We start from the raw sequence: 24418 nt of genomic DNA on the forward strand, positions 1-24418 counted from the left end.
TTTCCCTTGCAAAAAATTCACGCTTTTTTTATATGCGGGGGAGTATATGTAATACCCTTTAGTAATCATTGGTTTGACCTAACTTACTATGTTGTCAGATGTAAATTTTTTGTATATGCGAATCTGACGATCTGATGGAATGTTGAAATGACAAGATTGTACGCTACTTCTAAAACCGATTGGGCAAGTAAAGTTGGTTTAAGGGCACGATAAGCTATTACTTCCAAAAAAAACAGGTTGGGGCGTGGTGGGTTCACTCCTCATTGGGCTGAGCCCAATAGGGCAGCAAACAACAAGAGCACTAATTACCATTCACGGGCCGGATCTTCTGTTCGACTTCGACCCCCTACACTGCATAAGCAAACGAAACACTCTCTTCCCTTAGACACAAAGAGAGAAGGAAGCAAAGCGAAGGCGGACGAGGAGAAATGGCAAGCAGAATTGGGGGAAGAGTGGTACACTTTGCTAATCTCCCTATCAAGCTCTTGATGCCCACAAACTTCACCAACATCACAGAAATTGCTCTGAAAACTATCCCTTCTGCCTCCAAGATAGAAATCAAGCGCGTCCTTGAGTCTCTCTACGGCTTCGAGGTCGAGAAGGTCCAAACCCTCAACATGGAGGGCAAGAAGAAGAAGCGCGGGGGCCTACTGATTGCCAAACCCGATTACAAGAAGGCTTATGTCACTCTGAAGAACCCGCTCTCGTTATCGCAGGACCTTTTTCCTATTAGAGTCATACAGGAGGAGAAGGAAAGAGTAAATAAGAAAGAGAAGCCGAGCTTTGTGGAGGAAGGTGAAGGGAAGAAGCACTGGCTCGATAGGAAGGACGGCCAGGCAGTCAGGACAGACAAGGGTTATGCTGGAAAGAGAAGTGGGCGGCGCCGTTATATTGGTGATGCGGCGGCGGCAGTGGCTGCAGCGGCTAAGTTTCCGTGGAGCAGCATGCGGGGAGATAGGTAGTGTTCTTATTGTTGTACGTCCATTTTTTCTTGGATTTTGGGGATTGCTTGTTTGAATAGGGTTTTGGGTGGGTTTAGTTAGAGCTCATTATATTTGAGGTTTTCATTTCTTGTTGTTGCTTGGTGTTACATGCTTTCAGGTTTTATAATTTATGCCTTTTTTCATTGAATAATTATGGGATTTGCTGGTTTGAATAGAATTTCCAGTGCAAAACTGGATATTGAAATTATTCTGATTGCAAACCATGGTGTAAATTCTACTCTTCATTTACACATTTTGGAGCCCCGGAAAACTGTTTTCTCACTCTTATGTCTTGACAAAGGGCAGCATACTGCATAGAAATGCTTCCTGCTGGTTTGGTTATGGTGATTTACTGATTTTAAGTAGGATTTGTGGGTCAATCTCAGCCATGGGGCAAGTTCATTGATTTAAAAAAGTGGGCTTGTTCCAATAAGGATGTTAGGATAGTAAAAACAAATCTAATATTGGTGCACTTGACTTGGATATCTTTTCTAGGAATATTTCAAGTTCACCTGTTTCATTGTGGTTTCACTACAATGTATACTTGGATTGATCATCAATCCATGATATCTTTTGGTCATCATTGAGAGGGAGATGAACTGGTGTGAAATGCCAGCAGTGTTGGCATTAATATAATGTCACGAAGTGCCATGATCTAAAACCATTTTTTCTGCCCCATTTCATCAACTAACAATTATTTGGAAATATGGAGGATTTTACTTATGGCATTCAGTGGCAGTTGCCCCAAAAAAAGATACTGACTATCTGGGGTGCCTCTGATCAATCTGTTTTTTGGTTTGTTTTTCCTAAAGCCATAGTTCATTTCTGGAATCTCTTGATGCAACTAGGCATTGCTTTGTCAAAGCAGTGTGCTGAGTATGTATTAGGAAGATCTAACGCATTATTAGAGAACAAAAGTGTCAACTGAAAATCTTTCTTTTGAATGAAGTACAATGTCTTGATGCGACTAGGCATATCTTTGTCCAAGAGGTGTGCAGATTATACCCGAGGAAGTTAACCGCATCATTAGAGGACACGAGTGTCAACTGAACACCAAGTGGTGTGTAGATTTCCGTTGATTTTCTCATAGACTCGTGTAGCCAGTCTCAAACTTTTAGGATAATGGCTCGGATGATGATAATGATACCCTCTTAGTTCCTCTAACTCCACATCCATGCCTGGCAACCATCTTGCTGCATAGTGCATGATTGATGGGAAGGCTAGTTACATCTTCAAACCACCAGCCTTCCTCATTGACTGCATTTGCTGTCGTTGAGTTGTCTTTAGAAGCCTTCCAAGCAATTGAATCACAACATCTCCATACAATTTGGAGATTTTCAGCACACGGGGAGAGATTGTCACATGATTTGACAGCAGTTATGGTGTCTTCGCTCATCTATAGAAATTGCGATGCGTATCTTAGTGAAGCTATTTTGTTGGGCTTTAAATCTAGTGGAAGACCATAACAGAACTTCAGAATGGTCTCAAACATCTCCAATTCACCTGGGAAGTTTTTGAGCTCGAGTTCATACCCAAAATTTGAGATTGAAGGTTGAAGTTCTAGTCGGCCTATATAGCCACATTTTTTCACCAGCTGATGCTGTTTGGAAGAGTAAATGGGTTTGCCATTGATGAAGACATTTGCTATCAATGCCATTGAAGGATTTGAAGTTGGTTTGTGTTTCCAGGAAAAATTCTCTGTTATCTACGTTCCAGGTAATGCAGATGTGTCTATTTTTGCTATGTTTTTTCTTGTCGTTTGTTAGTTACCTTATGAACTGTGAAGGTGGTATCTTGAACTTGAATTGACAAGTCTGTTGGAATTTGAGAGGCGACAAACCTGCATGAATTCATGGGGAAAAAGAAAATTCATGAAACGTCAATGAGCTATGAAAGGTCAAAAACTGGACCACGGGCCAGAAGGATTTGTTCTTCATGGACTGCCACTATTGGTTTTTTAGGCCCAAAAAAATGTTATTGTGTGAGAGTTGTAAAGTCTTTACTTATATACCATTCGATTAGGTTATGCAAATATGATGTGCAATAGTCTTGACAGTTGACACTTCTCTGTGCTTTTGAGTTGGATTATGTCAAACTCAACAAATGGATAGGTAGAGGCTACGTCCAAATAGACTGAGACTTTGCTTCAATACTATGTTGTATGCTCTGGACTCCAGCCCAAATGGATTTGTTCTACAAATTAGAGGCTACGTCCAAATAGACTGAGACTTTGCTTCAATACTATGTTGTCTGCTCTGGACCGGGGGATTGGGGATTTGTTCTACAAGTCACAGTCGATCCACAAAAGGCCCACAGAATTGGATAACGTTGAAAGCAATATGTTATGGGAGCCATTACAATCCTTCGGATCATGACATTTGGGAGAGCAAAAACCTTGTAAGAAGTATACAATCGACAGCTCTATTTTAAGTCTGTATGCTCATATCTCAACCCATATATTTCTTTCTTTTTTTTATTTGTTTGTTCATCCGTTTGAAATTTCTTCTATCTGTGTTGTGGAAGCAGTTGTGGGCGAGGCCTGATTCTAGGTCAAGGAGGCCACCCTCTGTTAGAGAATGCATTCCCCTGGTTTGATATGCGTTTAGGTTTGATTTGAACTCTTCGGTCTCCCTTACTTGTTTTTTTGATTAATGTTGGAGTTGGAAGCACAGAATAACGTTCTTTTGGTGATATTATTTCCAGTATTCGATACTGGGTCATTCATAGCATTACTATACTTTCCTTATTCATTGCGGGTTGGTTAGCTTACGATGTATTTGGAACCCCCGGCTAAATGAGTATTTTACAGGGAACCGATAAGGAATTCCATTAATAACTTACCGTTTTGATACTTTGAAACAACTAAGAAATTAAGTAGATCTTTTTAAGAGCTCTCAATTACCATATTCCCTAGAAAAAAAGTGTACATATTCCCCTTCAAAGTTGCACAACTGCTGATTAGAATAATTTCTTCCCTATTGTGCGTATCAGGAAAAAATGTCTTCTTCATTGTGCTGTGGATAAGGCATATTGTTTTTGTTGTTTTTTTTATATATAAATAAGGCATATTGTTATGTATACGTATACATCGACAAAAATGAAAATATTATTTCAGTTATAGTTCCAGCAGTTGGTACCTCAATTATTCCAACTACGGAGTTTATGTACAGAATGTCACGTACATACATGGAAAGTTCACGAATTCACTTGAATTTTGTGCGTTAAGCTCAATAGTTAAGATAACTGGGGACCTAACTGCTCGGATATTTGTCATTTTCGAAATTATTCATATTTAGATGCAATGCTCCCTTTGTAAATTGTAAGCAAAAGCACGTGAAAAACGCTACAAGAAGAAGAAAAGAAGCCCTCATGCAGCTTTTTCCCTAACAAACGACGCTAGTCACACTGACACTCACACGCCCGCACCATAACAAAGCGAAAACAAAAGGCTCGGCGAAAGCAATGCGCCTCTTGACTTCATCGGCGAGGCAAGGCAAGCAGCCAAAGCATCAGCATCTCCTGAATTCCCTCTGTCACTCTCCCAACAACATTTACTAAATCCTATTCTCTCTTATACTTCAAGCCTCCCTTCCTCCTCCACTTCAAAATCTCAACTTTGATGCTCTTCTTCTTCTTATTCTTATCACTGTTGAACCTTCAATTCCGCTACAACCCAATAGACCCACTGCAATGTATGGCCAAGATCCCTGGTTTTCCAGCCTGATCAAATCCGACCCGTCCGATCATCCTTTCCCCAGCGGCGGCTTGTTTCTCGATCAAACGGTTTCGCCTTCCTTTGTTTCTTTGGTTTCCTCGAAGAGGAATGAGTGTTCGGTTTCGTGCTCTCTGAGTTTGAGGGCTTCCCGGCGGGGAAATGGTGGGTTCTTAGCGGTGAGTTTGTCGATAAAGGAGGGGGGCGACGAAGGGTACATTGGGGAATCTGGAGAAAGGTTGGGACAGAACGGAAATAAGAATTTGGAGGAGGATGAATCATCAGAGCAGGTGGTATCCGCGGAGGAGAAGTCGAAGGAGAAGATTAAAGAGCGGGGATCAGGTGCTTTGAATACCACCAAGCATCTCTGGGCTGGAGCTGTTGCTGCTATGGTTTCAAGGTCTGTTTCCTGCTTTGCTTCCCTACTATCTAACCATTAGTGTGTATTCACCAATTTAATGGGTTTAGGCATAAAAGATCAAAGTTCTTTTTTTCAGTTCTCATTAAAGACTAAAGCTTGTTAAATTGATTAAGCTCTTTGAGCCGGTACAAACTTGCTGTGTTGGATGTGTGGGAGTATTAGCATTGATTTTTAATCATTGAAGTAGCCAATATTCAAACTGTCAATGCATTTCCATGATGTCGTCAGTCTTATCTTACACCAGACGACACATGGAATGTGGTGGTTATTGCTGTTTCATGTGAGTTAATGGTGCATTTTTAGTTCAAGCATCCGATGCCTTACCCTTAATCTGAATGAATGTGCGTTGTTTTATCAGAACATTTGTTGCGCCACTTGAGAGACTAAAGCTGGAATATATAGTTCGTGGGGAACAGAAGAATCTTTTCGAGCTCATCAAGACCATAGCGGCTACTCAAGGGCTGAAAGGTTTCTGGAAAGGGAATTTTGTCAATATTCTTCGCACAGCTCCTTTTAAGGCCATCAATTTCTATGCCTATGATACCTACAGAAATGAGTTGCTGAAAATAACCGGGAATAAAGAAACTACAAACTTTGAAAGGTTTCTTGCAGGCGCTACTGCTGGGATTACTGCAACCTTACTTTGCTTGCCAATGGACACTGTAAGTTTGCAATTCTCTGACTTTTTCATTCAGATGAAATTACATGCTATTTATTAGCTTCATTTTTCTTTTCTTAGAGCTTTTAAAGGCTTTTGCATTGTGTCTTGACTAACTGCGATTTAGCTGCTGCCTTTGTTGCTGAACTTTACCATTTATTTTGTGTTATTTGTTGTTTTGTTGCTTTGAGTGAAATTTGGAAGACAGGATTGAAAGAAATAAGATGCATCTTTTGAGTTACTGAACTTGCCGTTTGCAAGTGATGCTTCATGACATAATATTGATGCATTTAACTATTTGATGCCTCCCATCTTGCCACTCTCCATGGCATAGCACTGATGAAATCTGTGCATTCATCCTGAACACTGGGGCACTTAGTTAGGAGAATAATCCCCCTTTCCAAGCAGGGAATTGCCTCCGGCTCACTCTCTAGCCACTAATTTTACCAAATTGAGGCTTGATACTCAGCTTGACTCTTATCCCCCTGGCTAGCTGTCGTGTTTGATATCATTCTGCTGGATGCATTGATTCATGATCTGCATATCCTATCAGACATGAATATTTGGAAAGACTGAGCATGTCATGCAGGAGCATTTTTTTTGTGAAAGTAAATTTTCTTGGTCGGAGGTTCCAGGCTCAGATTTTTATTTGTTTAACCGTTATTAATGAAATGCAATCCCTGTGAGTGTAGTCCAATCAATTCTGTTATTTGAGCTGCATTTACTTTTTCTTAATTCTGTACCCGAGTACTTTTCTCTTCGATTCAGTGTGGCCAACCTCTAAAAGAAAATTTATATGGTACCTGCACTGCAATAATTTACTATTGTATTTTCCCTTTAATATCCTCAAACCCAATTATAAGATAGAAGGGGTGAATTTTTTGCTAGAACCTTTTCCAATTGTTATGCCGAGACATCTAATATTTCAGATAAGGACGAAGATGGTAGCTCCCGGTGGAGAAGCATTAGGTGGGGTGATTGGCACTTTCCGCCACATGATCCAAGCTGAAGGGTTCTTCTCTCTATATAAGGGTTTACTGCCTTCAATTGTAAGCATGGCTCCTTCGGGTGCAGTCTTTTATGGAGTTTATGATATTTTAAAAATGGCTTATCTCCATTCACCAGAAGGAAGAAAGAGAATTGAAAACATGAAACAAGGTCAGGACCTAAATGCATTAGATCAAATGGAGCTAGGTCCCGTTAGGACACTGCTGTATGGGGCAATAGCTGGTGCTTGTGCTGAAGCAGCAACATATCCCTTTGAAGTAGTGAGGAGACAGCTCCAAATGCAGGTTCGAGCAACAAAGTTAAGTACTTTGGCGACTTGTGTCAAAATAGTTGAGCAAGGAGGTATTCCTGCTTTATATGCTGGATTAGTTCCTAGCTTATTGCAGGTACGTTGAATTACTTCTGCAAAGAAGAATTTTCTTATCATTCTCCAAGGTTTTTTCTTTATTTTTAGTTGTTAGAGCTTATAAGAGCATTACTAGTGACTGCAAAGCTTGGGCAACCACTAATTAGACCATGAACTTGATTTGGTTCAAATGGCTTTTCTTTTGAGAATCTTGGAATGAAGAGAAGCATGATAGAGCAGGGAAGCTCGAGAATCTCTGGCACGAACCATATCATTCCTGGCCTGCACAAAAATAGAGCTGATTCACGATTGTTAAGCCGTCCTTCATAACAACGTTCAAAAATATTGGAATTATACAAATTAATAACCTTTCTTCCATCATTTCTTAATAAAGTTACAAGGATGTATGAAGTCTGGAAAGTAAAACTGCATTGCATTTGTGGCATCCGTCAAATAAGTTTTCACCCTTCGAACTCGGAAAGGAATGAACAGGAAACTGAATGACTTTGATGATCCATGCATATTGGACACATATGCTTCTGTTTTTTTGGTAGCAGTGTGTTTGAGAATTGAGAATATTTTTTGATTTATTTTTCTCCGGAAAAAATTAATTGAGGTGATTATTATACAATTTTCACTGGAAGTACCTTGCTCGGCCATATTCTGTTAGTCGGATTATGAATATTCATTTTCCTTTTTCTTTTTCCCACTTCTCTGGAGCTATACAGTGGCCCTCTTATTTAATCATTCACCTTGTAAGTCATATCCTTGTCAGTTTCGTAGTGAACATATTAGCGTATACTCATACGGGTATTTTTTTTAATACTCATAATATTTCTGGAGTCGTTCGGCTGAAATCTTGTTTCAAGGTTCCAACTTGTTTTAATACGTGTGTTTTCTGATCCTCCAGGTTTTGCCATCAGCTGCCATAAGTTACTTTGTGTACGAGTTCATGAAGATTGTTCTCAAGGTAGAATGAGCATGAGCACATACTCCAATACACATTCGATTGGGCCTCACAGAGTCTGAAACTGGTGCGATGAACATTTTTTCTTGTCCTTCTGTGTTCTTCACCTTAGGCAACTGATAGAGAGAACCCTTTTTAAGTCTTTACCTCCAACTTTTATGTAGGAAAAGAATATTTGTCGAAATTCCACTTGTTATGAGAGAAAAATAAGAAGAAAAAACAGTTCATTTATATTTCTCTTTGCTGGTCTTTAATGGTTACAAGTTTTCTCTACATGCAAAAAGCTGGCTCATTCAAATTTGTTTGTCTCTGTTTTTTTTTTGTCATTTGAATTTGTCATCTACTTCTACATAAACCCTTTCGTTTATTTTCTGTTTTCTGTGTTTTCATTTTCTCTTTTCTACGTCATTTTTTCTTTTCATTTTCTGGTTTCAAGTAACTTCTTGTTATTTTATTTTATTTTTCTAAAATGGCAATCAAACGTATTTTCTTATTTGTTTTCTGTTTTTGTGGAAACAAGAACAGGAAACGCTAGGAAATCTTTTTTTGGGAAACAAGAACAAGAAACGCAAGGAAAACCAAGCATACCAAACGGGTCTACAACTTTGGTTGTTTTTTTTTTTTTTTTTTTTGATTATATAATATAAGGACGGTATATTAATGGTTATTCAATCTTAAATGTTATCAATCGAACTTTATATAACTACTATGGAAGCATCATATGATTGTGTTATAAATTAGGTACTCGTAAAAATAACACATAAGTCCAATCCAAACAACTCAAAAAGGTATTGTTCGCTTCGGATCTGAGGCCTGTACAGTTTTGTCCGTAAAAGAACTTTATTAGAAGGGATTGAATATTTCCTTATAAACCATATCGGTGATTTACACCTAACCGATGTAGATATAAGTCTTAACAGATTGTGAACATGATTGAGACCAATTTACCTGTGCTTGTGGATAAACCATGTTATCAAACTTAAGATTATCAGAAGTCCCTGCAGTTGCTTGTGCACATGATAATTGATGCCACCACCAGGAGCCATGTTCTGTCAACAGAGTAACTTTCCTAACCATCTTCACCACTTCCCACCTAACCTTTTGAGTATTCAAAATAGGAAAATGTAGAGAAGTGTGAAAACCCACCATCTCTTGCGTCATACTTATACTAAAAACTTGATTCTCCTTTGAAATTAATATTACCTACCACACCCAACATTGGCATGGATATGTCTCAACTTTTCTAAGCACTAAGCTTAGGCATTTTGTATGGCAGTATGCAACTATAGCTGCCATTGCTGACTTCAACTCAACCTCACTTATCTTGAAGATTTTCTCCTTTCCCTTTCCATGGGAAGTGCTCAAGTAAAGCAGTACAGGAAAACATGTACCGAGTACGTCGATAAGGTAAGAAGAAATTGTCATTTTGCTCCAAAACCATGTGGTAGTCCTCAAGGAAGGCCAAAATGAGAATCTTCAAAGCATGGGAGATGTAACAGTTCATTACCAAGTAGCTGATCAAGTGGCCATAAACCAATATCCATGTGAGGATTCCTATGGATATACATACACACATGCATTGCTTATTTTCTTATGCTATCTTTTAAGCTCAAACATGAAAACACACACACAGAGAAAGCAAAAGAAAATAATTGTCATTAATTAAGCAGAGAAAAAATTTGTTTGCTCTCTGTAGTCTATTAGTGCAGTGATTCCGTATACATTTCATGAACTTGGCTTATGCTTGCACCACACATTACACTATTAAGCCAAGAAGCAAATATACCAGGTTCTAGGAAAGCCACTGTATGCACAAAGAAGTAGGAACATAGACAGGTGATACAAACGAACCAGTTACCGCCTTACCAGTTACTTTCAGATGGTCGTCAAGGTCGAAGATAATACACGACAAAATCAAATGTGTGGTCATACGTTCAAACAGTAATTTGGTGTCCAAATATATCCATGTCAAAAAAGATGAAGCCACTTGTGAAACAATGTAACCAAGAATTGAATCTATATGCCATGAAAACCTTATTAGTAGCCAGCTTATGAACTTCTTGACTGGATATTGCACAGAGGCCAGATATCCTTCATTGTAGTTGTCAGTGTATCTGTTTACATGCTTATTGCTGCCAACCAGATTGTTGATTTTGATTACCAGCCATTGGGTTTGGACCTCTCCCTGCAGAGCCTCCATATTGACCACTTTGTGAAAAATTTGGAGGGCCAACTCCATAATTACCACTGGCCCCTCTCGGACCAGCTGGCATACCACCGCTAGGATATGGTGGACCTCGCCCTTGGGGTGGATACGGGCCACTACTGTAACCTCCAACTTGGCCACCGCGGTTTGGGTTGTATCCCCCACTCTGATTTCCACCTTGATGGTACCTATTTGGACCTCCTGGAGGACCACGAGACTTCCCATAATGCTGGTGACTAGGTCCAGCAGACACAGTAGGTGGCGCATTGTTCATGGGATGATTAGGCCCTGGCCAATGAGTTGGATGCGCTTGTCCAGAATGTTGAATAGGGGGGAGGCGAGAATGCTGCTGCGGGTGCTGCAACTTCTGTCTCTTAGCCGCTTCCTCATTCTGTCGCTGCTGCTGCCGTTTTTTCTTTGTCTGGAACTCATGCGACGACTCATATTTTGGCAAGCTGAGTTTGCAAAACAAAAATGATATAACAAACGGTAGGAAGCAACTGGAGATGCGAGAAGATTGCTTTTTCTGTATGTTTATGATAAAACAAACAGAACTCCAGGGATCATATGGCAAATTTAGAGAAGGGAAACACACCTCTTGGGATCGCAAGGCAAGGGGTCAGCCCAAAAATACTCAGCATCAAGTGCATCCTTGGCTGGTATTCTCTGGTTAAAAAGAAAGAGAGATATTAGCATAACAATAAATAGAAGGAAGCCAAAATCCACATAAGCAGAAGAAAAATATCAAAAAAAGGATCATATATGTTTCAAAAGGAAAATATTCTAGCAAAACCATGTCGGAATAGAGCATACAATTAAATTCACACAAGGATTCAAGCTGCTACAGCTTGAAAACAGATGAGAAAATTGGGTGGAAAACTAGAAACCTGCTAAAATAAGCGACTCGGCATAGCATGAAGAATTTATGAGATAATTTCAACTCAAAACCAATAACTTTTATCCCTGTAGTTCCTTCAATTTTGAAGTTGTGCTGTCATTCGGTTCTTACCTTTAAGTCACTTCATGTAATGGGCAGGTACGCTTCATCTATCAATGGACATTATTCCTCAAAGGTTCATCAGATGGTTACAACACAAATAATATGCTAGAATTCCAACGAAAATGAAGCAGAACTAGAAATTCATTTAGTCATGAAATGAGTTTAAGTGAGAGTAGGGGAGGGATTCCTCCAAGAACAAGTTTTGTACAAACCGGTGTGCGGAAATCAATTGATGGATCAAATAAAATAACAGAAAAGGCTTATGGAGCTTTTTTCAGTTGTTCAGGGGGCAGGGGATGGGGGGTTCAATCCACAGTTAAGTACTTGTGTCCACCTGCATAAACGTGGATTACACCTTAACAATGTAAAGATAAAGCAGGGCTATTAGGGCGATTCAACCAGGGCCACAAGTACAGTTACCATGAAGTCAACAGCTATGAACCACAATAACCATTTGAAGCTATTAAGTTTTTACACAATGCAATAAAATGATAATTTGATGATGGCAAAGAAACTTAGAAATGGCACCTGGGATGGATCCAGCACAAGCATTTTCTCCAGTAGTTCTAGAGCATGGCGGTCAAAACTGTAAAAGCAAACAAAATAATGGACAAAATAAGGTCTATCACAAAACAGCCATATGAAAGTTTTGCAATTGGTAAAAAATCTGCTAGATGCAAATGCTAAAACTTAGTTTACTTACTGTCTGAAAACCTCTCGGACACGTCTCTTCATGGGCCTTGATGGCTTGAAATTGTTATACCAGGGCATTTTTGACACACCAGGCCAGTTGATCTCATCAGGAGATCCACAGAGCTCAAATATCTTGTTCAATTGCTCCGGCTGCAATCAATTCAAAACAGAATATAATTACATCTTTCATCAAAATTTGAGAAGCATCACCATCATTAAAACCTTTTAAATGAACAATTTTCATATAAATCATTTGCATAAAGAAGATGCTCCTGTCAAAAGAATAATTGCGAGAAAGAGAGGACAAGACTTCTAATTGGAATTCTAAAGTTAATATCTGCTATTACCCGAGATGATAAACCATACTATGTAATAAGTATAAACAACAGACTCTGAGCATACTGCTTAAAAATAAACCGTTTGAAAAAGTAAGAAGTTCAGAGCACAAGCCTAACCTCATTTTTTCCAGGTAGGATTGGTTTTCCATTCAGAAGCTCAGCAAAGATACAGCCAACAGACCACATGTCAACAGCTGGCCCATACCTAGTGGCTCCAAGCAGCAACTCAGGAGGCCTGTCCAATTCACAATATAAGGAATAGAAGATTAAACCAAAGTTACAGAGTGATCCAGTGCTCAGTTATCTGCAATCAGAAATAAAAGAAAAACTTCCTCTCTAGCAATTTATGTTTAAGTATACATGCTGATTGTGGTGGGGAACTTACCTATACCACAAAGTGATCACGCGATTTGTAAGATTTCCATTGTGATCATGAGAAAATGACCGTGCAAGTCCGAAATCAGCAAGCTTTAAATTTCCTTCATTATCTATCAAAAGATTGGAACCTGGAAGCAGAAAGTTACTTAGGAAAGAAGAAAAATGCAAATAAACTAGTCTGAACGAAATGTGATGCTAACCTTTAATATCTCGGTGAAGCACTTGATTTACATGACAATAATGGAGCCCAGTCAATAACTGCTTCATATAACACTGCAAGAGAAACATTAAGATATTGTCTGGAACCAGACGCCCATTAAAGACAGGAATTTAACTATCAAAAGTATCAGAATATATAGTACCTTAATCTGGGGTACAGTAAATCTTAGTCCAGGACGATCAGCAAGGCCAGTCAAGTCATGGTCCATGTACTCAAAAACCATGTAGATGCTCCCATTGTACTTGTTACCATCTGAAACAACCCAGAGAACTTGAGTTAAATTTATAAATTGAAGGGACAATCACCTGAAACAGTCAATTACACCATATTTTATGGAAAAGCTTTCCTCACCTGGCTTTCCTTGATCATCCTTCTCACGACCTATAAGCAGAAGCAAAATAGCAGACATGCGAAAAACTCAGTATGATTTTAAGATTTTACAATATCTGGCACTCTGGCAGAGAGTTGAAAAAAGATGAATCACCTGGAGAAGTCACGATCTCTTTCAGATTGATAACATTTTCATGGTGAAGTTTCTTTAGAATTTTAATTTCCCGAATGGCTGTTATAGGAAACTGCATCAACATAGTAACAAGTCAAAAAACAAATCAATCACAAAGATGAAAACCTGGTGTTTTAACCAAGATAACATATAAATGAACAGAACATACCCCTTCTCTTTCATTGTCCATGCGTATCTTTTTCAAAGCCACAATTTCCCCTGTTTGGATTTCTCGGGCCATGTATACTTGACTTCATAAGACAAACACCAACACATATAAATAAACAAACTAATCACAATAACTACATCATTCACGCTTTAGCATTGTCAATGTATTGCAATCTCTTCGACAGACACTGAATGAAAAAACTTCGATTGTATGGAAGATTGGTGATAGCCTGCTACAATATAAAAGATTAGAAGCATCTAGGTGATGATTAGGACCACTCGTTGTGCCTTATCACATCTATTTTGGCAAAAGAAGCAAAGAACACTGAAAATATTTCGCTCTTTGAAAACAGTCTTCATCTGTTCATCAGATGATATGATTCAAATTCAGAGTTACAAATATGAAGCATTTATAAACCTTCCTCAAATATAAGCATGATTAAGAGGTAAAACTGATTTTCTATTCCCAGTATTAGTATTTTTGTCCATTGTATGCCAAAACCAACTAATTGACACTGTGGGCAAAAAGGAGAGGAAAAGGGGTAAAAGACTCCCCCCTCTCATGTTTTGAATTTCTATTTATTCCCCCTCAAACTAATTTGGTTCATCAATCATTGTGAGTTCCTTCCAAATGAAAGATAAATCAATTTCCAAATCTCTTACCATGTAAGGTTGAACTTACACATCGACTATATTAAGGATAAATAATTTGTCAGTATTTACAATCTACCCCCATAAATCTTCAACCAAACATGTAGAACGGTAGTCCTCTCCCCTCCCATTCTAGTAAAACATCCAACAAGGTAACAATTGTATATTTCCTCTTCCGCCTTATCCCCTACCCTACTCGCCCAATGGACTCTATTCCTCAGGGCAATCGGGCACAAGAAACGATTAAGTGGTGCTTAAATGAAAAAAATTACATCTCAGTTTTACCTCTACAAATCATCGCAAATGCAGTGACGAATTTACAACTAGAATTAGGCTAAGTTTGGTCCGCAAATTTGGCAATCAATTGCAATTAATTTTAATATTAACACCAATAGAGAAACTCCAGTACCTGTGCAGCTGTTCTTACACTGAAAATTATACCAAATATTTCTGCGGGAATCGGTATCTCATTCACTTTGTGTGAATTAAAAAAAAAACTGAAACAAGAATTTAAATTTAACCCTGGAAAATTCACCGAGAGCAAAAACATAAACAGAGAGTCGTAGAGAATGAAGATTAAGAGAGTAGCAGACATACCCGTAAGTTCCTTCGCCAATCTGCTCGAGCTTCTCGAAGCAATCGACGCTTCTGGAGCCCCATGACGGCGGAGACTCCTCAATGTTTAGCTGCCCAGGAACGGCAATCGCCATTCTTTCTTTCTGAAGATCGGGACTTGAAATCAATGCCCAGACATTGACAAACAGACGACGAGCTTGAGGAAGGTGTGAAAAATACGCGGATTTCCGGAATGGGAATTTTGTAAAAATGACCTTCTCAAAAAGTCAAATAAGAGAAATGACCCATTTTTTTATAAACCGCAAAAATGACCTACCTTGTAATTTTTTGGACCCAAATACCCCTAATGTTGAAATATCCTTTCTTCCACTCACAATACCAGAATACACATAACCCTCTTAACAGCTATTTCTCATCATCTTATCTGCACTCGATCGGCTATTTCTCATCATCTTATTTGTTCTATAGAGCTCGAAAAAGCCAGATCAGGTTCGGGTTCTGAGTTATTTGTGATCTTCGTTATCGCAAGTCTGAAGAGAGGTTCGTTGGTGAACATTTCATATCACTTTTGACAAGCGAGTACATCTATATTCTGAGTAATTTTGTTCCATATGTTTCTCAAGTGCATGTGAAGTTCTGAACGAACACATTATCTACTCATAGCATCTGTGTAATTAAGCATATTGAGTTTGTAGTCGAACAAATATATATGTAGTCGAGCATTTGTGTTTTTATGGTCGAGCATTTATGTTTTCATGGTCGAGCAAAGTTTTTCATGGTCGAGCAAAGTTGTTTATGGTCGAGAATTTGTGTTTTTATGGTCGAGCAAAGTTGTTTATGGTCGAGAATTTGTGTTTTTATGGTCGAGTAAAGTTGTATTATGGTCGAGCATTTCTGTTTTTATGGTCGATCAAAGTTGTTTATGGTCGAGCAAAGTTGTTTTTGGTCGAGCAAAGTTGTTTATGGTCGAGCATTTGTGTTTTTATGGTCGAGCATTTAAGTTTTTATGGTCGAGCAACTTATTATACTTTTTTTTATGGTTTTTTGTTATTTTCAGGAATGACATCTATTGATTTTGTGATCCTCTATGGTGGCCAATGGGAAATTTGTCGAGGGATTTGCAAATACAAAGGTGGGAAAAGCCAAGGTGTAATAGTGTCCGAAACAATTTCTTTTGCAGAATTTGTGGATTTGATATATGAGTTGATTGAAGTGGATGGTAGTGCTGGTGAATTGTTGATGAAATTTGCTTATAATACACATTTTGATATGGAACCGATGGTGCTAGGCAACGACCGTGACTTGCAATTCTTTCTTAGGCAAAATGATGATCCTCGAAGACCTGGAACTCCACTTTGTGTAACAATTCATCAGAGAGAGTTTGTTTCTCAAGATGTAAGTTTCGTTCCTCCTCAGCGGGAACAATTTCATTCACAAGATGTGGGCTTTGTTCCTAATACGCAGCAGTCGCGACAGTGTGGCAGTGAATTACCTTTACATGTTGATTTTGACAACGATCCGATTAGTCCGCAAGCCGGATGCGTGGGTTTTAATGAATGTGGTTTTAGTCGATACGATAAAGATAATGCAGATATTGATGATGGGGCTGATGACTATCAAGAAAATATTGAGGTTGATGACTTTCAAGTGGATAATAATGGGATTGAAAGTTCGGTACTTCATCGACACCCACCTCCATGTGCGGGCGGTAACTTAGCGGATGGGCCTCCTAGCAACAATAACATTGGCTCAAATTCGCTTGGTACGTCGAACTTTGTTGGGAGTAATAGTAGCAATAGCTATTGGGGTGGTAAAGTTGCGATTGGGCAGATTTATTCAGACAAAAAAGAGTTACAAAAATATATTGCTATGTATGCTATGAGCAAGAACTTCCAATTTCGCGTTATTAAGTCGACCAAAACTCTTTTTATGATTCAATGTGCTGCTAAAGGGTGCGAGTGGCGTATGCGATCTATAAGAGTCAAGGATTCGGAGTTGTTTAAGGTGACGAGGCTTAATGACAATCACAAATGCTCTTTGGACTTTATTAATCGAAGTCATATGCAAGCATCAGGAAAGGTTATTGGAGAATGCATTAAGTCAAAATATAATGGTGTTGGTCGTATTTACCGACCAAAAGACATAATACAGGATGTGCGGCAGGAATTTGGTGTTAATATTAGCTATGATAAAGCTTGGAGGGCTAGGGAAGCTGCCTTGGAATCAGTGCGAGGAACGCCTGAAGATTCCTTTTCTTACTTGCCACACTATTGTGCCGAGTTAGAGAAGAATAATCCTGGTACGATAACTTATATAGAGTCCGATCACGAGAAAAGGTTTAAATATTTTTTCATGGCTCTCGGTACTTCGTTACGAGGATTTCGGAGTGCAATGCGACCTGTCATCGCCGTTGATGGTACTCACCTAAAGGGCAAGTACATGGGCACGCTCTTTGTTGCCGCTGCTCAAGATGGCAACAAGAAAATTTATCCAGTGGCTTTTGGGGTTGGAGATTCGGAGAATAATGCATCTTGGGAATGGTTTTTCGAGAAACTGCGAGTTGCACTTGCACTTGAAGATTTCTCGGAACTATCATTGATATCGGATAGGCATAAAAGTATTGAGAGAGGTGTTTCACTTGTATTTCCGGAATCTTATCATGGGCACTGCATGCACCATATCAAACAGAACATGAAGGCCAAAAAAATTGATGATGTCGTGTTTCCCATATATTTCAAGGCAGCAAAGGCTTACCGTATTTCAGATTTTGAACATCTAATGACACAGATCCGTGGTTTTGAAGGTGGCAAGGCATATAAATATCTAGAGGATGCCGGATTCGATAAGTGGTCTCGTGCACATTTTCCCGGATATAGGTATAGTATACTCACTACCAACATTGCAGAAAGTATGAATGCTGCACTACGTGATGTGCGGGGTCTTCCAATAACAACGTTGGTTGAGCAATTGAGATCCTTAATTCAAAGGTGGTTTCATGAGCGTCGTACAAAAGCGGCATCCATAACGTCCCAATTGTGCAAGAAGGTTGAGAAAAAAATGACAAAGCGGAATGAAAGGGCTTTACGTATGTTGGTTGAACCAATAAGTCATATCGAGTTCTATGTACGGGATGGCTTCGGAGATGGCGAGGTGAACTTTCATGACAGAACATGCACGTGCAGGAAGTTTCAAATGCAACAATTGTCGTGCGTTCATGCATTGGCTGCTTGCCGATTTAGAAATGTCACTGTACATTCTTTGTGTTCACGGTATTACACCAATGAAGCTATTATGGTGGCTTATGCAGAACCAATATACACAGTATCTCTTGAAAATCAACGCATAGCAAGCCGAGATAGAGTTTTATTGCCGCCAGATACAAGAAGATCGGGAGGGAGACCAAGAGAGCGAAGAATACCATCAGCTGGTGAAACAGTGGCAGTTAGACTTTGTGGACGATGTAAGCAACGTGGACATAATCGTCAAACTTGCAAGGAGCCAATATCGTTGCATCCAACATGAAGAATTTAATAATTTCTATGTAACATAATGTATTTTATATTTCTTGCTTTGATAATAAAAACTCCATATTTATGACTTCATTTTATTCACTTCTCAATAAGTATAAGTATGTAATTGTACAGGTTTGTGCGTGTTTTTTATTGAATAAGTTCGTGCATGTTAACTGGGCAGGTGTGAACAAATGCTTGACTAAAGAAAGCAGATGTTTGACTAAGAAAATACATGCTCGACTAAAGAAAACAGATGCTCGACTACAGAACATCAATGCTCGACTAAAGAAAACAAATGCTCGACTATAGAAAACAAATGATCTAATATAGAAAACAGATGCTCGACTACATAAAAATGCTCGACTAAAGAAAACAAATGCTCGACTAAAGATCATATGCTCGACTATAGAACATATAAGCTCGACTACTTTAAAAAATGCTCAACTAAAGAAAACAAATGATCGACTAAAGAAAACAAATGCTCGACTAAGACAATACATGCTCGACTACAGAACATACATGCTCGACTAAGTAAATATAAGCTCGACTACATTAAAATCAGACTTTTTCATATACTATTCACAAAAACTGGCAAAATATACATGCTCGACTGACAAAAAAAGTTGCTTGACCATGAATATAAAGCATATTTACATTAAAAATTCTCCACCCCATGCCTCCATAGTGAACTTTTTTCTGTAGAATACCATGTCCTCTTGAGTTATCAGACTAACTGGCATGCTTGCAGTTAATACTTCAATGAACTTGATGGTGAACATGCCACAATCTCCTCTGTCATAAAAAAATATGTTAATGTCCTAACTAACTCATGTAACATGGACTACAATTACACACAGAATTTGAACTTAACTTACCCATTATTTTGCTGAGGGCAGGATGGTACCCTTTTAAGTTTCCAAGGAGAGAGATTTTCATCATTTATCGCAGCTGCTCTTAATATGTATGGCATCATCAACTTCAAGGGCTGCATTAATTCATTAAATTTTGGAATTTTTGTGCAGCTTGTAAGTGAGTCATACACATTAATCTGTCTTTCCCCCAAGATCATCTCTACAGCCACCCAATGTGCATTGTTGAAGTTGGCAGGGAAGTAAACGTAGTCTACGTTAGACCAAGACACAGATTTCACTGGACTTTCTCCTATTACATAGTCCAAAATCAGATTATCATTGTCCCAAGAACAATCCTTGCTTTCATTGAAAAGTATGAAAGCCTGCGTAACCCGGACCTGTTCAGTTTGTAATAGGTTAAAGTAGCTATTGATATACTTTACAAAAGTTATGGTCTAACTAGTTGGAAATATACTTACAAAGAAAAAACTGTCGAGCACTGCAGACTTCTTCTTAAAAACTTCAGGGTTATTGGCAATCCTTCTACGAATATGGTACATTGCCACATCAAGGTGCTACATAAAGATTATGAATATGTTAAAGAAATTTTCATCATATATCTTTTCAAAAAAAAAATTTTCAGTACATAATAATTACCTTGTCCGATAACCAGGTTTCTGGTCTGATGGCATCCACAAACCAATTCTTGTCTACTTGACATGGCTCCCAACTTATCAACTTACTTTCAAGTGTATTGTCTTTCATAAAAGCAAGTAAATCGCGTGCCCATTCCTTTGGATACGCTCGCTTCAACTGTAATATTGGAGCGTCTGTCAATGGATTAACTGTCTCATTTTCCACCATAAGTTTCCTCCTCTTGAAGCTGGGGGAGGTAAATGGTGTTTTTGTTTGTGGTCCAGGCCTCTTCGCACGCTTATTCTTATTTCTGGTATACTTGCGTGTCCCACCTGGTGTAGCCGTGGGAAACTGAGACTCTCTAATCTCCTCCACTCCTTCAGAGTCCTTGTTTATCTTCTCTGGTGTAAACCGATGCTTTGAAAGCTCTAATAGTTCATCCACAGCTTCCAGCTCCATACTTGGCAACTCCGCATCATTTCTTCCAACTATAACCTCCTCATTCTCATCTTTTTCCTCCTTCTTCTCATTCTCCTTTATTTGAACTCCAGCTTCTTCCTTCTCCACCTCCTCCTCCTCCACCTCCTCATCCTCCTCCTCCTCCTCCTTATTCTCATCCTTCTCCTCATTCTCTTTTACTTGAACTCCAACTTCTTCCTTCTCCACCTTCTCCTCCTCCACCTCCACCTCCTCCTGCTCCTGCTCCTGCTCCTGCTCCTGCTCCGGCTCCGGCTCCGGCTCCTTCTCCTTATTCTCTTTTACTTGAACTACATCATCCTCCTTCTCCTCATTCTCCACCTTTTCCTCATTTTCCTCCACCTTATCCTCCTCCTCCTTCGTATCATTCTCCTTATTCTCCAACCCCTTGTTTTGAGGTTCAATCTCATCACTTAGAACCTCATCATCCACCTCCATGTTAGTTCCTATTCTAAATTCCACTACTGTCTTCATATTATCCTCCACAGACTGGAAAAATGCATCAATATAAGTTTTAACCTCATTCCTCAACAACCTATTTATTTTTTTCTGCTCAATCAACAACTTCTCCATCCCAAGTAACTTCTCAATAACCTGCACATTGAAAAAAAATGTGAACAAATGAATTAATCTAAGAACAAAACAAAGAATTAATGTCCGACCACAAAAAAACATAAAAAACAAAGAATAAACTTACTCTTCCCATTGGATCATCCTCCCGCTCAATCTCAGGGTTGTGGCGATTATTGTCCTCATCTCCAAACAAATTCTCAAACGCATCCACCGCAACATTGCCCTCATCCGCTACATTGCTCTTCTTCTTTGAGCTCTTCTTCTTTGTCTTAGAGCTCCCCACAACATTGGTCGTCTCCTTTAACTTGGGGCTCCCAATACTACTCAAATATTCCTGCCCTAACTCTAAATCAGTAGGGACAAGCGTATCATGCACTTCTAGCTGTAACAAATAAGCATGGAAAACATTAATATATATATATATATCATGCAATATATACCATGCAATATATACCTTTTTCATATCAAAAATATTGGAGACAATAGCATTAGATTCTGGAGTGGCAGTGCTGCTCCAGTTCAATATTCGGGGAAACCGGTTTTCTTCCCTCACATTTGCGTAAGACATACCGATGCGCGGCACCGCTTCATAAAGCCATATCTGCAAACAACATTATTTTTCAAAGATATATTCACAACAAACAAAGCATAAACTTGTTTCAAAATAATTTAAGTACTACCTGAAGTACTAGCGGGAATCCATATATGCTGTACTTTTCCATCTTTGTCGATCTTTTTTTAAATTTTTCAGCACGACCTACCATGACAGATGCAAGAGACTTTGCAGTACGTGCATAGCTCACAGATCCCCATGGATACTTATTAAACACATTAACATTATCAACCAATTGCAACCACTGGATATCTATGTTCCTACTACGCTCCCTAGGCAGTAAAACAGACTCCAAAAAATATACCAGAGCTAGCTTCAACACATCTTCTTCCTTTCCAGGTTCAGGATCACAACTCATGAAAACTTCATCTAACTTATTTCTACCAATGCTCTTATTTCCACCAAAATACAAGTCCCTAATCCTATGCACAGAAGTGTCAATCAAGCTAGACAGGGGAGGGACATCACCACATAACAAACCAGTGATAAGAGCAAATTCAGCAATAGAAAATGTTGCCCTCTTTCCAGCAAATTTGAACCTGAATAATATCACACCAGATTCTTCTTTAGCAGAGTTTACAACTTGTCGTAGTAGAGCTTGATGTACCAACTGGCCAGAGAAATTCATGTGCCCCACATCCAGAAACATGCCAAAGCATGTTCTCCTAAACATCTCCAGTTGATCCTCACTAAGCTTCCTTTTGATTTTGCTTATGGATTCAGATATATTTGAAAAAACACTAACCTTACCTGGGAAATGATTTTTCATTTCAATCATGTAATCCATTTCTTTGAAAAATTGTCTATCTGAAAAGAAATACAATAACCAAATTAATATTCACTTCAATCATCATACTCGACCAAAAAAACACATTTGCTCGACCACAAAAATAAATATGCTCGACCACAGTTTCATAAAAATGCTCGACCACATAAAATTAACAACATTAAATGCTCGACTACAACAACAATGCTCGACTACAACAATTCTGCTATGCTCGACTAATGCTCGACCTACACAACAATTAAGCCCGACTACAACAATTATGCTATGCTCGACTACAAAGTTAAGAATACTGGAACACACATAATGCCCGACCCTAAATAAAATTGCTCGACTAATGCTCGACCTACACAACAATTAAGCTCGACTATAACAGTTATGCTATGCTCGACTACAAAGTTAAGAAAACTGGAACACTCATAATGCCCGACCGAAATAAAACTGCTCGACTAATGCTCGACCTACACAATAATTATGCTCGACTACAGAACATACATGCTCGACTACAAAGTTAAGAATACTGGAACACAGATAATGTCCGACCACCTGCATGCAAGCACCACCAAAAACCCAAGACTTCACCCACAATGTCACCCAATTAAACAGAGTTTCACCAAAAACCCAAGCCGGCCATAGGTATGTACCAAAATGCAAACTTTTTCATGTAATACCAAGTTAAAATCGAGTATATGTTAGGCAGAAAACTGAGCCAGTAAGATACTAACCTCAGAGGGGGAAAAATCTCTTATCTGTTGCCAAAAACTGATGATCGGAAGTTGTACGGTAATCGTCGAGCAGCCCGTCGAGCAAAATGAGTTTGAAAGAAGTGGGTTTTCGTGGGAAGGGGAAAAGCCAAAGGGTGGGTTATGTTTTCTAAGGATAATTTGGTCTTTGCAATATAAAACTAGGTCATTTTTGCGGTTTATAAAAAAGTGGGTCATTTCTCTGGTTTGACTTTTTGAGAGGGTCATTTTTACAAAATTCCCTTCCGGAATCAGGATATACCGCGCATGCCGCTCACGTGCGGACGGCTAGGTTTTTCCATTTTTGGACCTCCTACTCTGATTTCAGTACTCCTTAGTGTGTTTTTTTTTTTTAAAGAGAGGTTTGGGGAAAGGTAGGATTCGAACCTGGGTGGGTGATTCCTTATATGTACTGTGATTGTCGTTCAATCAACAACATACTTGTTGGTACTCCTTAGTTTTTTGAAAAGGTCAAGAGACCAAATATATATTCATATATACTCAGCTAGTGAGTAAAAGAAATGAAGGTCATTATAGGCACTTAGGCCATCATATAGGTGGAATACAATCAACATCATAAAATAATAGACAAAAACAAAACAGTCTTTAACTAAAACAAAACATAACAGAATAGAATAGTTCAATAGCAGTCATTAGCATGGCTTTGACGAGTTAAATTCCAAGAAGACTTCTCCGCCTGAATAATATGCACAACCGAATAAGGTACCTTCTCAATCCAAACCGGTGTGCCCTAAATGAGAAAGGCATGCTTAGTCATGGAATGGGCGGCTTCATTGGCCGTGCATCGTCTATGGACAAACTTCCAACTTGACAAGAAGCGCAATGATCTCTTTGTCTCCATTATAACCGGACTCCAAATAGCACAATGTACATCACTCCCATTAACAACTTCCACAACAACAGTAGCGTCTCCTTCAAAAATCAGCTCTGTAAAACCCAACTCCAATGCTAACTTCACAGCATGTAGGGCTGCTAAGGCCTCAGCTAAAAGAGGATGAAGTGCAATCACTCTCAACAAAGAACTACTTGTAGGGATGGCAACGGGTCGGGTACCCTTTGATAGGTATGATAATACCTATTGTTTTTGGTAGAAATATCCCCCTCTTAAGCTTTCTTTTGATAAATAATGAGTGTATTTATGTTTTGATTTGTATTTCTGATAGGTTGATTGCGGTTTGGATGAAAAGTGATGAAAAAAGGGCTGAACTGAAGAAAATGTCCACCGACCTTCGTGTGTTCAAATACTTATAACTTTTTGTCACGTTATCGGAATCAAGCGAAATAAAAGGCATTGGAAACTAGACATCTCAAGCTTTCCGTAGACGCTAAAATCGTGCAAATCGGACGTCGTATGGAGATTGTGGAATCATTCCACGCCTAG

At 38.9% G+C, this 24418-nt stretch overlaps 4 protein-coding genes across 6 annotated transcripts; 2 read left to right on the forward strand and 2 right to left on the reverse strand.

The window, feature by feature from the left end:
- Window positions 1-330: 330 nt before the first annotated feature.
- Window positions 331-1191, forward strand: LOC120013373. The gene has a single exon (XM_038865162.1). The coding sequence runs from the start codon at window positions 429-431 to the stop codon at window positions 960-962; it is 534 nt and encodes a 177-aa protein (XP_038721090.1). The 5' UTR covers window positions 331-428; the 3' UTR covers window positions 963-1191.
- A 3160-nt stretch (window positions 1192-4351) lies between these two features.
- Window positions 4352-8378, forward strand: LOC120013374 (probable mitochondrial adenine nucleotide transporter BTL3). The gene is made up of 4 exons (XM_038865163.1): window positions 4352-5095; window positions 5475-5778; window positions 6704-7168; window positions 8039-8378. Exons 1-4 carry the CDS (start codon window positions 4674-4676, stop codon window positions 8105-8107), a joined length of 1260 nt encoding a protein of 419 aa, XP_038721091.1. The 5' UTR covers window positions 4352-4673; the 3' UTR covers window positions 8108-8378.
- Window positions 8379-9730: 1352 nt separating this feature from the next.
- Window positions 9731-23377, reverse strand: LOC120013324 (cyclin-dependent kinase C-1-like). Of its 3 annotated transcripts, none has more exons than XM_038865095.1 (13): window positions 23269-23377; window positions 14849-15061; window positions 13602-13683; window positions 13415-13505; window positions 13282-13311; window positions 13073-13182; window positions 12911-12983; window positions 12718-12838; window positions 12450-12567; window positions 12005-12144; window positions 11830-11887; window positions 10897-10967; window positions 9731-10756 (listed from the first exon to the last, which is right to left on the reverse strand). In XM_038865095.1, the coding sequence occupies exons 2-13, from the start codon at window positions 14959-14961 to the stop codon at window positions 10222-10224; spliced, it is 1542 nt and encodes a 513-aa protein (XP_038721023.1). In that variant the 5' UTR covers window positions 14962-15061; window positions 23269-23377; the 3' UTR covers window positions 9731-10221. The 3 variants fall into 3 exon arrangements, with proteins under 3 accessions (XP_038721023.1, XP_038721024.1, XP_038721025.1); XM_038865096.1 differs by lacking the exon at window positions 23269-23377 and adding an exon at window positions 14661-14725 and having other exon boundaries at window positions 14845-14996; XM_038865097.1 differs by lacking the exon at window positions 23269-23377 and adding an exon at window positions 14661-14748 and having other exon boundaries at window positions 14845-14973.
- LOC120012579 lies at window positions 18990-22117 on the reverse strand. The gene is made up of 8 exons (XM_038864021.1): window positions 21557-22117; window positions 21331-21477; window positions 21001-21258; window positions 20589-20897; window positions 19848-20408; window positions 19670-19765; window positions 19215-19588; window positions 18990-19131 (listed from the first exon to the last, which is right to left on the reverse strand). The coding sequence occupies exons 1-8, from the start codon at window positions 22115-22117 to the stop codon at window positions 18990-18992; spliced, it is 2448 nt and encodes an 815-aa protein (XP_038719949.1).
- Window positions 23378-24418: the final 1041 nt, after the last annotated feature.

This window comes from Tripterygium wilfordii, chromosome 13 (genome assembly GCF_013401445.1).
Source record: "Tripterygium wilfordii isolate XIE 37 chromosome 13, ASM1340144v1, whole genome shotgun sequence".
NCBI lineage: Eukaryota > Viridiplantae > Streptophyta > Magnoliopsida > Celastrales > Celastraceae > Tripterygium > Tripterygium wilfordii.